General features: G+C 45.0%; 1 protein-coding gene across 1 annotated transcript in view; it reads left to right on the top strand.

The window, feature by feature from the left end:
- The first annotated feature begins 331 nt into the window (after window positions 1-331).
- The window catches only part of EPM2A (EPM2A glucan phosphatase, laforin), a 68251-nt gene continuing 54944 nt past the window's right edge, over window positions 332-13638 (top strand). Inside the window, exon 1 of the mRNA XM_084827748.1 lies at window positions 332-684. Within this exon, the coding sequence (XP_084683874.1) occupies window positions 420-684 (265 nt within the window). The 5' untranslated portion in view covers window positions 332-419. The remainder of the gene's footprint in view (window positions 685-13638) is intronic.

Raw genomic sequence — 13638 nt, 5'->3', positions numbered from 1 at the left:
GCACCACCTGGAACTAGCCTCGGCGTGACCGCCCCAATCCTGCGGGCGCTGACATGGGATTTTGAATAGAGGGGCGGCTGAGCACGCAAGAGGCCCCTTTGACGGCTCCCGAAGCGCTCCGCCTCACGCCCGTGCTCGGCTCTGAGCAGCAGACCGCCGCCCCGGCCCGCCTATTCTCCCTCCCCCAGGCCACACGGTCTCCTCGGCCCGCTCAGTCGCCTCGCTTCCAGCCCGCCTTCTTGCCCCTTTCCGGGAGAGCGCGGGCAGGGCAGCACCTCGCCCGGCGCGAGCGACGTCGCGCCCACCCGGCAGCGGCTCCATTTCTCCCCCCACCCCCTAGCGGCCGTGAGTGGGATCCCCGCACGACCGCCTCCTGCGGCGCTCGCTATTCCGAGGCGCCGGCGGACCGAGTCCCTGCCATGTTGTTCCGTTTCGGGGTGATCTTGCCGGCCCGGCTGGCGGAAGGCGGCACAGCGCTCTGCGTGTCAGGCTCCCGGCCGGAGCTGGGTCAATGGGAGCCCAAGCAGGCGCTGGCCATGAGGCCTGCACGGCCGCTGGCTCCCTTGCCCGCTCAAGAGCCGGTCCTGTGGCTCGCGGAGGTGGCGCTGCCCGAAGCAGAGGCCGCGTGCACGTTCTGGTACAAATTCCTCAGGCGCCACGAGACGGGAGGCCCCGTCTGGGAAGGTAACGGCTGCTCAGGTCTCGCGCACCCCCCCTCCCGCTTTCTCGCGTGCGTGCGTGCGTCGACGAGGGGGCGTGGCTACGCTTGCCTTTCTCCTGTCTGCTCGTTGTTGTTGTTGTTCAGTTGTTAAGTCATGTCCGACTCTTCGTGACCCCATGAACCATAGCATGCCAGGCCTTCCTGTCCTCTGCTCTCTCCTGGAGTGTGCTCAAGTTCATATTCATTGCATCAGTGATGCTATCTAGCCTTCCCATCCTCTGCTGTCCCCTTCTCCTTTTGCCTTCAATCTTTCCCAGCATCAGGGTCTTTTCCAGGGAGTTTTCTCTTCGCATTAGGTGGCCAAAATATTTGAGCTTCAGCTTCAGTATCTGTCCTTCCAGTGAGCAGTCAGGGTTGATTTCCTTTAGGATGGACTGATTTGACCTCCTTGCAGTCCAGGGGACTCGTAAGAGTCTTCTCCAGCACCACAGTTCGAAAGCATCAATTCTTCGGCGCTCAGCCGTCCTCATAGTCCAGCTCTCACAGCCATACATTACTGCTGGGAAAACCATAGCTTTGATTAGACGGACCTTTGTCGGCAAGGTGATGTCTCTGCTTCTTACTATGCTGTCTAGGTTGGCCATAGCTTTCCTCCCAAGGAGCAAGCGTCTTTTAATTTCATGGCTACAGTCACCGTCTGCGGTGATCTTGGAGCCCAAGAAAGTAAAATCTGTCACTGCTTCCATTTCTTCCCCTTCTATATGCCAGGAAGTGATGGGGCCAGATGCCATGATCTTCGTTTTTTTAATGTTGAGTTTCAAACCAGCTTTTGCACTCTCCTCTTTCACCCTCAACAAGAGGCTCTTGAGATCCTCTTCGCTTTCTGCCATTAGGGTGGTATCGTCTGCATATCGGAGGTTGTTGATAATTCTCCCAGCAATCTTAATTCCGACCTCTGATTCATCCAACCCGGCATTTCTCATGATGTACTCTGCATATAAGTTAAATAAGCAGGGTGACAATATGCAGCCTTGTCGTACTCCTTTCCCAATTTTGAACCAATCGGTTGTTCCATGTCTGGTTCTTACTGTTGCTTCTTGACCCTCGTACAGGTTTCTCAGGAGACAGGTAAGGTGGTCTGGTACTCCCATCACTTTCAGAATTTGCCACAGTTTGTTGTGATCCACACAATCAAAGGCTTTAGCGTAGTCAATGAAGCAGAAATAGACGTTTTTCTGGAATTCTCTTGCTTTCTCCATGATGCAGCGAATGTTGGCGATTTGATCTCTAGTTTCTCTGCCTCTTCGAAACCCAGCTTGTACTTCCGGTAGTTCTCGGTTCGCATACTGCTGAAGCCTAGCTTGTAGGATTTTGAGCATCACCTTGCTGGAATGTGAAATGAGTGCAATTGTGCGGTAGTTTGAACACTCTTTGGCGTTGCCCTTCTTTGGAATTGGAATGTAAACTGACCTTTTCCAGTCTTGTGGCCACTGTTGAGTGTTCCAGATTTGTTGACATATTGAATGCAGCACTTTAACAGCATCATCTTTTAGGATTTTAAATAGCTCGGCTGGAATACTGTCATCTCCGCTAGCTTTGTTGTTACTAATGCTTCCTAAGGCCCACTTGACTTCACTCTCTAGGATGTCCGGCTCAAGTTCAGTGACCGCACTATCATGGCTATCAGGGACATTCAGATCTTTCCTGTATAGTTCTTCTGTGTATTCTTGCCACCTCTTCTTAATCTCATCTGCTTCTGTTAGGTCCCTGCCTTCTTTGTCCTTTATCATGCCCGTCTTTGCACAAAACGTTCCCTTGAGATCTCCAATTTTCTTGAAGAGATCTCTAGTCTTTCCCATTCTATTGTTTTCCTCGATTTCTTTGCATTGTTCATTTAAGAAGTCCTTCTTGTCTCTCCTTGCTATTCTCTGGAACTCTGCGTTCAGTTGGGTATATCTTCCCCTTTCTCCCTTGCTTTTCGCTTCCCTTCTTTCGTGAGCTACTTGTAAAGCCTCATCAGACAGCCACTTTGCTTTCTTGTCTTTCTTTTTCTTTGGGATGGATTTCGTTGCTGCCTCCTGAACAATGTTACGGATCTCTGTCCATAGTTCCTCAGGCACTCTGTCTATCAGGTCTAATCCCTGAAATCTATTCCTCACCTCCACTGTATATTCATCAGGGATATGATTTAGGTCATACCTGAATGGTTTAGTGGTTTTCCTGACGTTCTTCAATTTAACCCGAAATTTTGCAAGAAGCAGCTCATGGTCTGAGCCACAGTCAGCTCCAGGTCTTGTTTTTACTGACTGTATGGAGCTTCTCCATCTTTGGCTGCAAAGGACATAATCAATCTGATTTCGATATTGACCATCTGGTGACGTCCATGTGTAGAGTCGCCTCTTGTGCTGTTGGAAAAGAGTGTTTGTTCTCAGATCAGCATGTTCTCTTGGCAAAACTCTATTAGCTTTTGTCCTGCTTCATTTTGTACACCAAGGCCATGCCTGCCTGTTATCCCGGTGATTTCTTGATTTCCTACTTTAGCATTCCAATCCCCTATGATGAAGAGGACATCTTTTTTTGGTGTTAGTTCTAGAAGGTGTTGTAGGTCTTCATAGAACCGATCAACCTCAGCTTCTTCGGCCTCAGTGGTTGGGGCATAGACTTGAATTACTGTGATGTTGAATGGTTTGCCTTGGATTCGTACTGAGATCATTCTATCATTTTTAAGATTGTACCCCAGTACTGCTTTTCCCACCCTTTTGTTGACTATGAGTGCTACTCCATTTCTTCTAAGGGATTCTTGCCCACAATAGTAGATATGATGTTCACCTGAATTAAATTCGCCCATGCCTGTCCATTTTAGTTCGCTGATTCCCAAGATGTCGATGTTCAATCTTGCCATCTCATGTTTGACCACCTCCAGCTTACCTTGATTCATTGATCTGACATTCCAGGTTCCTAAACAATATTGTTCTTTACAGCATCGGATTTTCTTTTAACCACCAGACACATCCACAGCTGAGTGTCCTTTCGGGTTTGGCCCAGCCGCTTCACTCTTTCTGGTGCTACTTGGAAATACCCTCTGCTCTTCCCCAGTAGCATATTGGACACCTTCCGACCTGAGGGGCTCATCTTCCGGCGTCATATCTTTTAGCCTTGTGATACGTTCCATGGGGTTTTCTTGGCAAGAATACTGGAGTGGGTTGCCATTTCCTTCTCCAGTGGACCACATTTTGTCAGAACTCTCTGCCATGACCTGTCCATCTTGGATGGCCCTGCACGGCATAGCTTATGGCTTCACTGAGTTACGCAAGCCCCTTCGCCACAACAAGGCAGTGATCCATGAAGGGGTGTCTGCTCGTAGGTGACGCTTAACTGTTGTCTGTGAGGAGGGCGGTGCGCGCGCGCGTAGCGCTGTTCTTCTCCCTTATGAGTCCACTTCCACCGGCTCCTCAGGAAAGCAAACTCCTTGCGTAAAATCCAACATAAGGCCTACTTAGAGTAGACCCATTGAAATGAATGGGATGTAAGTTAGTCATGACTAGCGGCTGAGTTGATTTGGGTTGTTTCCCAGAAGCCCAATAAAGTCCCTGGACCATTTCTTTGACCAACTTACAACAGATGTACCTGGAACGATGATTGAAAACAATGGCAAAAATACAGAATTGCAATATATGTTATTATTATATTGTTTTCTGTGTATTTTTGGAGCATTTCCCGTCCTTTGGGACCAGACTATCGTGCCAATTATCTACTATTGAGTTTGGATTTTTTTTTTTAATTGAAATTTTAAAATATACCGAATCAATGTGTGGAGAATGCCAATTAGGGATGGACAGAATGAAAATAAATGGCAAAATGCAAGAAGAATAAAATTGACAAAGGAAGCCAAAAGGAAGAGGCTACATTTGTTGAAACTACTTATTTACTACATTTATATGTTGCCTTTCTGCCAGCGCACTCAACATTAAAATAATGGCTTGTAGTTTAATAGATACGAAACAAAAGGGGAAAGAGATATGGAGAAATAAGAAAATAAGCAATTTGTGCTCCATGGCCACTCCATGATTCATCTGGGAAGAGAAGGAGCCAAATAGCAATTAGTTCTAGCTGCACTGATGGAGGGGGCCTTGCTATCTCACCTCTCCCTCTGATGAAGCCAGAGAGAATAGCTGTTGTTGGAAACAATTCTGGGAGAAAAGGAGCCAAATCACTGGTTTCACTTCTGTCTCTGATGCAGCCATATGGGCTGTATATGTGCATAATATAAGTGCATAATATCCTTTCACTTATTTAAATCATTTTTACCAAGGTCACCAAAATGTGTGCATGTTTAATGCAATTGTACTGGTTCTGCTGCTGGAAGCTAATTCTGGCTTTTAGATACCGTTTGAAGCACTAAAGAAACCTACAGAACCATTTAACCAGAAACCATGAGTTGATAGCACATATGATCATGTCTTCTATGGACTGGAAAAGGTGCAGAAAAAACTAAAATGATCAAGGAGCTGGAGCACATCCCTTATGAGGAAAGGTTGCAATATTTGGGGACGTTGAGCTTAGAAAAAATGGTAAGGGGGATACGATAGAGGTGGATCGACAGAGATTCAGGACAGATAAAAGTACTTCTTTGCACAGGGAAAAATTCACTGTCACAAGGTGTAGCAATCACCACCAACCTGGATGGCTTTAGAAGGCGATTAGACAATTCATGTAAGTTAAGTTGATTAGTCATGATGGCTATATATTACTTCCAGTATCAGAGGCGGTATTGGGGAACACATGTGGAAGAGGGCTATTGAGTAGTTGGGGAACACAAGTGGAAGAGTGCTGTTGCGCTTGAGTCCTCTTGCGCTCGAGTCTAGACATCTGGTTAGCCACTATGAGACAAAATGCTGGACTAGATAGCCCTTTAATGTAAGCCAGCTGGGCTCTTCCTATGTTCTTGTGAATAATGATAGCGCTGCAGTACCTCCCCGAGCTCTTTGAAAAGCTAGCATCTGTAAGCAAACTGGTGGTGTTTCCAGTTGGAGAGCTCCTAGCACTGACAATCAAAAGGCATTGTGCAGTTATTCCATCCTTTCTTTTTAAAGAAAAAACTTAAGAAAAGAGATGGAAGAAGGAGTGGGGAAACACAGGAGGGCAACAAATTGAAGACAACGTCATCTGGACGCTGTATAAAATTCCATGAAAAAAGAAGGGTGATTGCACAATAAAAGCATCTTCTGGAAGCACCTTCATGGAATGCTAGAATGAGATGATTCATAGATCCCTGAGGATTAATGAGAACAGCCTTGCCCTTCGCTATTGAATGTGTTCGTTTTGCATAGGAGATGCTGGGTAAGGTGGACGGTGGCACTCATTCAGTCATTTCTTTGACAATGGACAAGGTACTTGAGGAGGGAGAGACCGCCAATAACTTTATTTATTTATTTATTTATTTATTTATGGAATTGATTTCGTACACACTTTAAGATAGTAAAATAATAAACAATTTTGAAAAACAAAGCAGCAAATAAAGACAACATTAAGTTTGGGGCCAGATAGAAAAAAGCCATTAGAAGCCATTAAAGCATCAACTGCAGCCTATTATTACTGTAAATCTTTGTCCGTTATGCCAACAAAACATACCAACACAGGAAACAGATTAAGGATTTAGTGCGATGTTAGCATCTCCTCTCCTTCCCCACTCCAACACTGGAGTAGAAATATATGGTAGTGGAGGGATGGGACTCTTGGTGTGCTTGTATGAGGCTTGTGCAAATCTGGAGACCAGAATTCGGGGTATTTCTGAAAGGGTGAGAAAAAGTCTGCTGTTTCCACAACTGAACCAAGAGGGGATGATGGGAGAGGACCTTCTCTACCCACAAATGTCTCACTGAATTTATATTGCCCCATCCACGATACATGGTATGGTATCACAGCAGAATCGAGGGCTTAATAGGAAAAGGCTTGAGGGAACAGTTTATGTAGTGCAGCCTCCAGGCAGAAATGTCCATGAGTTGCTGCAGCTAAGGAAGTACCTAAGGAAGTGATTTGTGGCACTAGAGAGGAAACTTAAAAGCACATTATTCTAAGCTTGCACAGACTAATGTAAATAAAAGACATTTTCTTGTGCAGTTCAGTATTTTTTACTTGCACCTTGAGAATAGCAAGGTGTGTGCTTGAATGTCGCACAATGTATAGTTGATACTTAGCCAGGGGCATGTAGTATATTATATTTCTCCACTGTATTGGCATTTCTTTGGTATTGTGCTTTATATTGCTGTAAAAGTTTTACAGCAGGTGTTACTTTAAACACTGTAAAATGTTTGTAGGTACACCTTATGGATAGCGTGTGTCTGTGTATAGTTGTAACTTCTTAGATATTCTGTTCTACTTATAATTGCATAGGAAAGTGTGACAGTATTGGAAATAGGCAGGGAATGGACCTGGGGTAGCTAAGTAGATGAAATACTTAGAAGGCCAGAATGGACTGAGGTACTGAAATTAGGTATGGATTGTCATGACTCAGTTTCATAAGGGCCTCCGATAGAGGCAGCTGAGGTCTTCCTGATACATAGAAAGCCTTTCAGGACTTAAACATGTTTAACTTGTTACTTCAGTTGGCAGCAGATAATTAGATCTACTACATCACCTGTTGTTTCCGTGTTGTAGCAATAACATCAAATTATGACACTGTTAGGAATTCTACAGCTTTTATTTGATACCATCCACAGTATGAAAATGATGTAGAGAAGCTGCTGTTTTACTTAGCATCCAGTGTTGACAACATCCATTTTGAGTACAGAATGTGGGAGATCAAATAGTCAAACAGCCTGCAATAGGGCAATCAGAGTTACTGGAAGTGATTTTGATGAAAATGCCTGATACAACAATAGAACATGCCAGCAGTAGGGTGTTTGTTAGAATCCAAATCAATAAACTTTAAATATTGACTCTGGGCAGGACATGTAAGTTAGAGCATTAGCCCCATAGAACACATAGAATCATAGAATAGTAGGGTTGGAAGGGGCCTACAAGACCATCAAGTCCAACCCCCTGCTCAATGCAGGAATCCAAGTCACAGCATCCCTGACAGATGGCTGTCCAGCCTCCTCTTGAATGCTTCCATTGTGGGAGAGCCCACTATCTCCCTAGGGGATTGGTTCCATTGTCGTATTGCTCTAACAGTCTGGAAGTTTTTCCTGATGTTCAGCCGGAATCTGGCTTCCTGTAACTTGAGCCCATTATTCCATGTCCTGCATTCTGGGATAATCGAGAAGAGATGCTGGCCTTCCTCTCTGTGATGACCTTTCAAGTACTTGAAGGGCGCTATCATATCTCCCCTCAGTCTTCTTAAGGCTAAACATGCCCAGTACTTTCAGTCTCTCCTCATAAGGCTTTGTTTCCAGTCCCCTGATCATCTTTGTTGCCCTCCTCTGAACTGTTTCCAGTTTGTCTGCATCCTTAAAGTGGGGTGCCCACAACTGGACACAGTAGTCCAGATGAGGCCTAACCAGTGCTGAGTAGAGGGGAACTAGTACTTCCCGGGATTTGGAAGCTATGCTTCTATTAATACAGCCCAAAAGAGCATTTGCCGTTTTTGCAGCCACATCACATTGTTGGCTCATATTCAGCTTGTGATCGACAACAATTCCAAGATCCTTCTTGCTTGTAGTGTTGTTGAGCCAGGTATCCCCCATCTTGTAACTGTGCATTTGGTTTCTTTTTCCTAGGTGCAGAACTTGGCATTTATCCCTATTAAATTTCATCCTTCAAAACATGCGGCATCTGAGGCAGGTTTTACTGAGAATCATGTCTTTCTAGGGAAAGGGAATTGTCATTTCAGGCATTCTGCCTTTCCTGCTCCCCTTCCCCCATCTTCCCCTTCACTTTCCCTCCTTCTTCATAAAATGGTCTGTAAATCAGAAACTTTTACTTAGTTCTCCCACTAGATGTCATTATTCTACCTGAGAATTGAGAATCTTCATTTCTCCTAGGAGCCAGCATCATGAGAGCATAACCAGCTTTTAGTGGTGAATCTATTCAGTATTTATATCGTTGATGGTAAAAGACAAATTAAAAATTCATTCCCTTTGCCCATTTCAGTCTTGTCTACGAAATAATGAACGGAAAAGAGCATTAAATATAACGAGATATTGATTACCTAATATTTTATTTTAAATAACGAAGATTTAATTTCAGCCCTTTTGCTGAGAAAAGTATTTAGACTTTTCTATGCTTCCAGGTGTAACAATTCCTTGTTGATATGGGTGACCAGAAATAAACTTGAACTGACATAGAATTATAGTTTTCTTTTTATGTAACTGCATTAAATATACGATGCTAATAAATATGACTTTAATGTCGTAAAATCAGAACATTGCACGCAGTGCATTCTTCTAGTACAATCTGAAATCCACACACACCCTTCACAGGCTCTTAAAGTGGTGGAGCCATTTCAGGATTTTTCCAGGGTAGGAGCAAACCTGTGTGTGTGTTAAAGTTATCACCACTGCCAAAAGCCCCCATCAGAGCAATGCTGTCATTACATAGCACTGTGTTGTGGGGGATCTGGGGGAAAAGATGGAAGAGCTCCGGCAGCTGTGGTGCATTCTGTCCTCCACTCTTGAATTTTATCCCTCACCACCAGAAACTTGATGGGGAAAGGTTCCTTCATATGTAAGCACAATATGAATGTTATCTAGAGATTCCAAGATGGTTGTTCTGAACCCATCTGGTCATTCGGGACCCATCACTGCATTGCAAGAGTCATAGTTACCAGGGTTCAAACAGTGAGTGTTCAGTCCAGTGCAACAGACAGGGTTAACGGATGGAAGAGGTCCTGGAGAGGATGTATGTTATACATATATTTTTAATAATAATAAAACAAGGCAAGTTCAGTTTTTGGAGTGATTAGCAAAAAGACTACAAATCAAACAGCAAGTATCATGCCATTATATAGTCATTGGTACAGCCAGATACTGTGTCCAAGTTTGGCCATCTCATTTCAGAAAGGATATAGAGCTAGAAAAGATACAAAAAGGCTGACTGAAATAAGGATTAGAGGGTAATGTTTTAGGAAGACAGGATACAGACATAGTGGCTTTTAAGCTTAGAAAAAAGAACTAAGAATGAGGTAAAGGGGAATTGATGAGAAAACGTGTGTAATCAATAGGGTAAGGTGTCAGTTGGCCCTAAGGTAGGGCCAATTGACACATTACCCTATTGATTACCCACGATAGGGGAGACATGATATGCATCTATAAAACCACCCATTGTTTAGATAAATTTCTCACAGATACTCTGGATTGTAGGCAATGGTGACTTTGTCCTAGCAGAAAGCACTTCCGCTACCAGCACAAGGCAGGTCGCCCAGTTTTCTCTGATTCTCCCTACCTACTACATGTCCTACAAACAACTCCTCCTGAGGATTGGGGGACCCTCCAGAATAGTATGGGATATGGCATGGAGGCTGCAGTAGCGAGGGGGATTTGTGAAAATTGGACGCCCACCTTGTGCGTGTACTTGTACAAAGCCACTATTGGATACAGCCCTGTATTACTAAGAGCACAGTCCTATGCATGTTTAGACAGAAAAAAGTCCTCCAACTCCCAGCATCCCTCCAGCTTTCAATGCTGGCTGGGGAATTGAAGGACCTTTTCTGTTTAAACATGCATAGGATTGCACCCTAAATGTGTTAGTAGTAGATTAGGTGGCTGACAAAAGGGAGTTCTGCTTCACTCAATACCTACTTAATTTATGTATTTCATCTCCAGCATGTGACATGGTGATGGCCATACACCTAGATTAAAGAGAGGATTAAACAAATTCATAGAAGATAGATCTATCAAAGGTATTAGCCATGACAAACAAAGGGAACCTTTCTATGGTTGGCTGGAGCAGAGGATATTTGTTGGGAAAACAAAAGGGGCTGGCCATCTTGTCCTGCTTATGAGCTTCCAAGAGGCATGTGGCTGGCCTCTGTTAGAAAAAGAAGGCTGAGCTACATGGGGCTTTTCTACACGAGGCTGTTATCCACTGCATCTCCTTTTGGTTTCATCGCAGAATTGAGATCCAAGTACTACACGAGGAACATTTCCTTCCTGCTTTTTCTCTAGGTGGCACTGTGGTATAGCAGAATTGCACAAATACACAAGAGGAATTTCACCATCAGAAATAATATCCCATTTTCCCTGATCTAAAAAAAAAACTCACAGAAAGTACTGTTTACAAATAGAAGTGAAACTCAAGTGTCACGATGTTGTCTAAAGAACATCTATAAATAATCATGAGGAGAGAATGATAAGCACATGACAAACGCTGCATGTAGAAAAACTCATGGAGATTGGACCTAATTTAGCAAGCCAATGCTTATATTCTGAAACAACATTCTGGAGTGAGTCCTCAGCAAGGGAGGGAGAGAAAGGATGCAGGGCCACCTAGAGAGGCCAGGCTGCTCCTCCCTCCATTAACTGTCACTGTCTTCAGCCGTTCCATTAGACCGCAGCAAAGGATGAAGAGAACACATGCAGAGCCACCATCAGCTCTGCTGAGAAGTCAGGTTCCTCCCTCTGTCAACTGTCATCTGGCAGCCATTGTATCAGGCTACAGCAGAGGAGAAAAGGGAAATAGACCCTCTTCACTGGGTTAACTGAGAGATCAGGAAATTTGGCTCCTCTCCTTGAATTGTTTTACATTCCTGCTGTCAGGTTTCTCAATACCCCCGCGCACACGCTCAGGCAATCTGACCACCAGACACCCAAACCAGTGAGATTTCTTTATTGCAGGGAATCCCACAGCAAAGCTTAATCGTTTCACTCTTCAGAAATCATATACCTGATGGTCAGTAGCTATAGGCTCTATGTAATTCCAGAACAGTCCAAAGCTAAACACTACTACCGTGACTGAGATCCTCATCAACATGGTTTCTCCGTTGCCATCTCCATGGTTCTGAACACAAGAGGACTCTAGATTCCTGGCGTACCTAACCCAAGCAATCCTTTCACGGGGTTCCTACCCCGGACATGGAAAGGGAATGATTCCTGGAATTAACCCATCAGGCAATCCAGGGATAACTTCTTGAAAGGCCTAAACAAACAACACCCATAGAGAGTCCAACTTCGAATCTTTTTTTGAGAACTCCAGGCTACATGGTCAAGGCCCATCAAGATCAAGGGAAGGGCATACCCACACATGCAAGGAGTTCCAGGCCACTGCTTTCGCATTGGCAACTCCACGCTGCATGAGTTCTGGCAGAGGGAAGTCCAAAAGTCGTAGATCAAACCCAGCCTGCCATACACTGAGCTGACTCAGTAGTAAGACACAGCTGACACAGACACACAATCCACAGCAACGAGAATTCAAGTCTATGAAAAGTCTCACAGTACTTTTCATGGCAAGTCCTTAACAATCCAAAGTTCCGGTCCATGTGCAGAGCGCCTCCAAAAGCCCAGACGATGGTGGATCCAAACTGAGAAGGCTTGGGGCAATGAAGACGAGATGTTCCTAGCAAAGGCTATTCACCTTTGCATCAGCTTAAAAGGGAAGGCGTGACTGTAGGACACCCCCTCCAGATCCCCTGACGGACACAGGCCTTTAGCCTTTCAGCAAGGCTCCTGCCTAAAGAGGGCATCACTGCTCAGCCCTCCAGCAGGGACGCGTCAACCTGGGCGACCTTTCTACAAATGCCAAGTTCTGCACCTAGGAAAAAGAAACCAAATGCACAGTTACAAGATGGGAGATACGTGGCTCAACCACACTACAAGTGAGAAGGATCTTGGAATTGTTGTCGATCGCAAGCTGAATATGAGCCAACAATGTGATGTGGCTGCAAAAACGGCAAATGCTATTTTGGGCTGCATTCATAGAAGCATCGCTTCCAAATCCCGGGAAGTACTAGTTCCCCTCTACTCAGCACTGGTTAGGCCTCATCTGGAGTACTGTGTCCAGTTCTGGGCACCACACTTTAAGAAGGATGCAGACAAACTGGAGAGGGTTCAGAGGAGGGCAACAAAGATGATCAGGGGACTGGAAACAAAGCCCTATGAAGAGAGACTGAAAGAACTGGGCATGTTTAGCCTTGAGAAGAGAAGACTGAGGGGAGATATGATAGCACTCTTCAAGTACTTGAAAGGTTGTCACAGAGAAGAAGGCCAGGATCTCTTCTTGATCATCCCATAGTGCAGGACACGGAATAATGGGCTCAAGTTACAGATTCAGATTCCGGCTGAACATCAGGAAAAACTTCCTGACTGTAAGAGCAGTACGACAATGGAACCAATTACCTGGGGAGGTGGTGGGCTCTCCCACACTGGAGGCCTTCAAGACGAGGCTGGACAGCCATTTGTCAGGGATGCTCTGACTTGGATTCCTGCATTGAGCAGGGGGTTGGACTCGATGGCCTTGTAGGCCCCTTCCAGCCCTACTATTCTATGATTCTAAACCCCTCCCTGCCTCTGTCAGGTTCTCATGGACAGCTTCCAGCCTTCCTGCCTGCCAAGGCCAGATCAGCAGGTGGACAGGGAGTAGGGTGACTCCATCTGCCTCTGTCTGAGAACACTGACAGAGATAAGCTCACACAGACTCTGACATTCCAGAGGCTGAATAGGCCCAAGCCCTTCCGGCTACTTCCAGGCAAATCCTGGCTATAACTTACAAGGCCCACTGCAGTACTGAAGCTGGGCCCTAACACCTGCTGATTGTTAACAAGACCTTGTTTGTTTTCCTCCTCCCTCCTAATCCCTTTTCCTTTTGTGTCATGTAGTTTAGATTGTAAGCCTGAAGGCAGAGACTTTTTAATTGATCTGTAAGCTGCTCTGTGAGCCACTTTTTGGCTGAAGAGCTGGGTAAAAATTCTATAAATAAATATTTATCAAGCCTTTGATTTTATATTTACATTTGGGCATATGCCAGTTGTAAATCAGAGCCATGTAAGAGACTTATCCCTGCCACCACTACCTATATACAGTCAGGGCCAGAAATATTGGAACAAG

This window comes from Heloderma suspectum, chromosome 1 (genome assembly GCF_057233095.1).
Source record: "Heloderma suspectum isolate Gila_16-S chromosome 1, 16-S_ref, whole genome shotgun sequence".
In the NCBI taxonomy this organism is placed as follows: domain Eukaryota; kingdom Metazoa; phylum Chordata; class Lepidosauria; order Squamata; family Helodermatidae; genus Heloderma; species Heloderma suspectum.
Note: the sequence above shows the minus strand (reverse complement) of the source record. Positions and strands in the feature narration are given on the sequence as shown.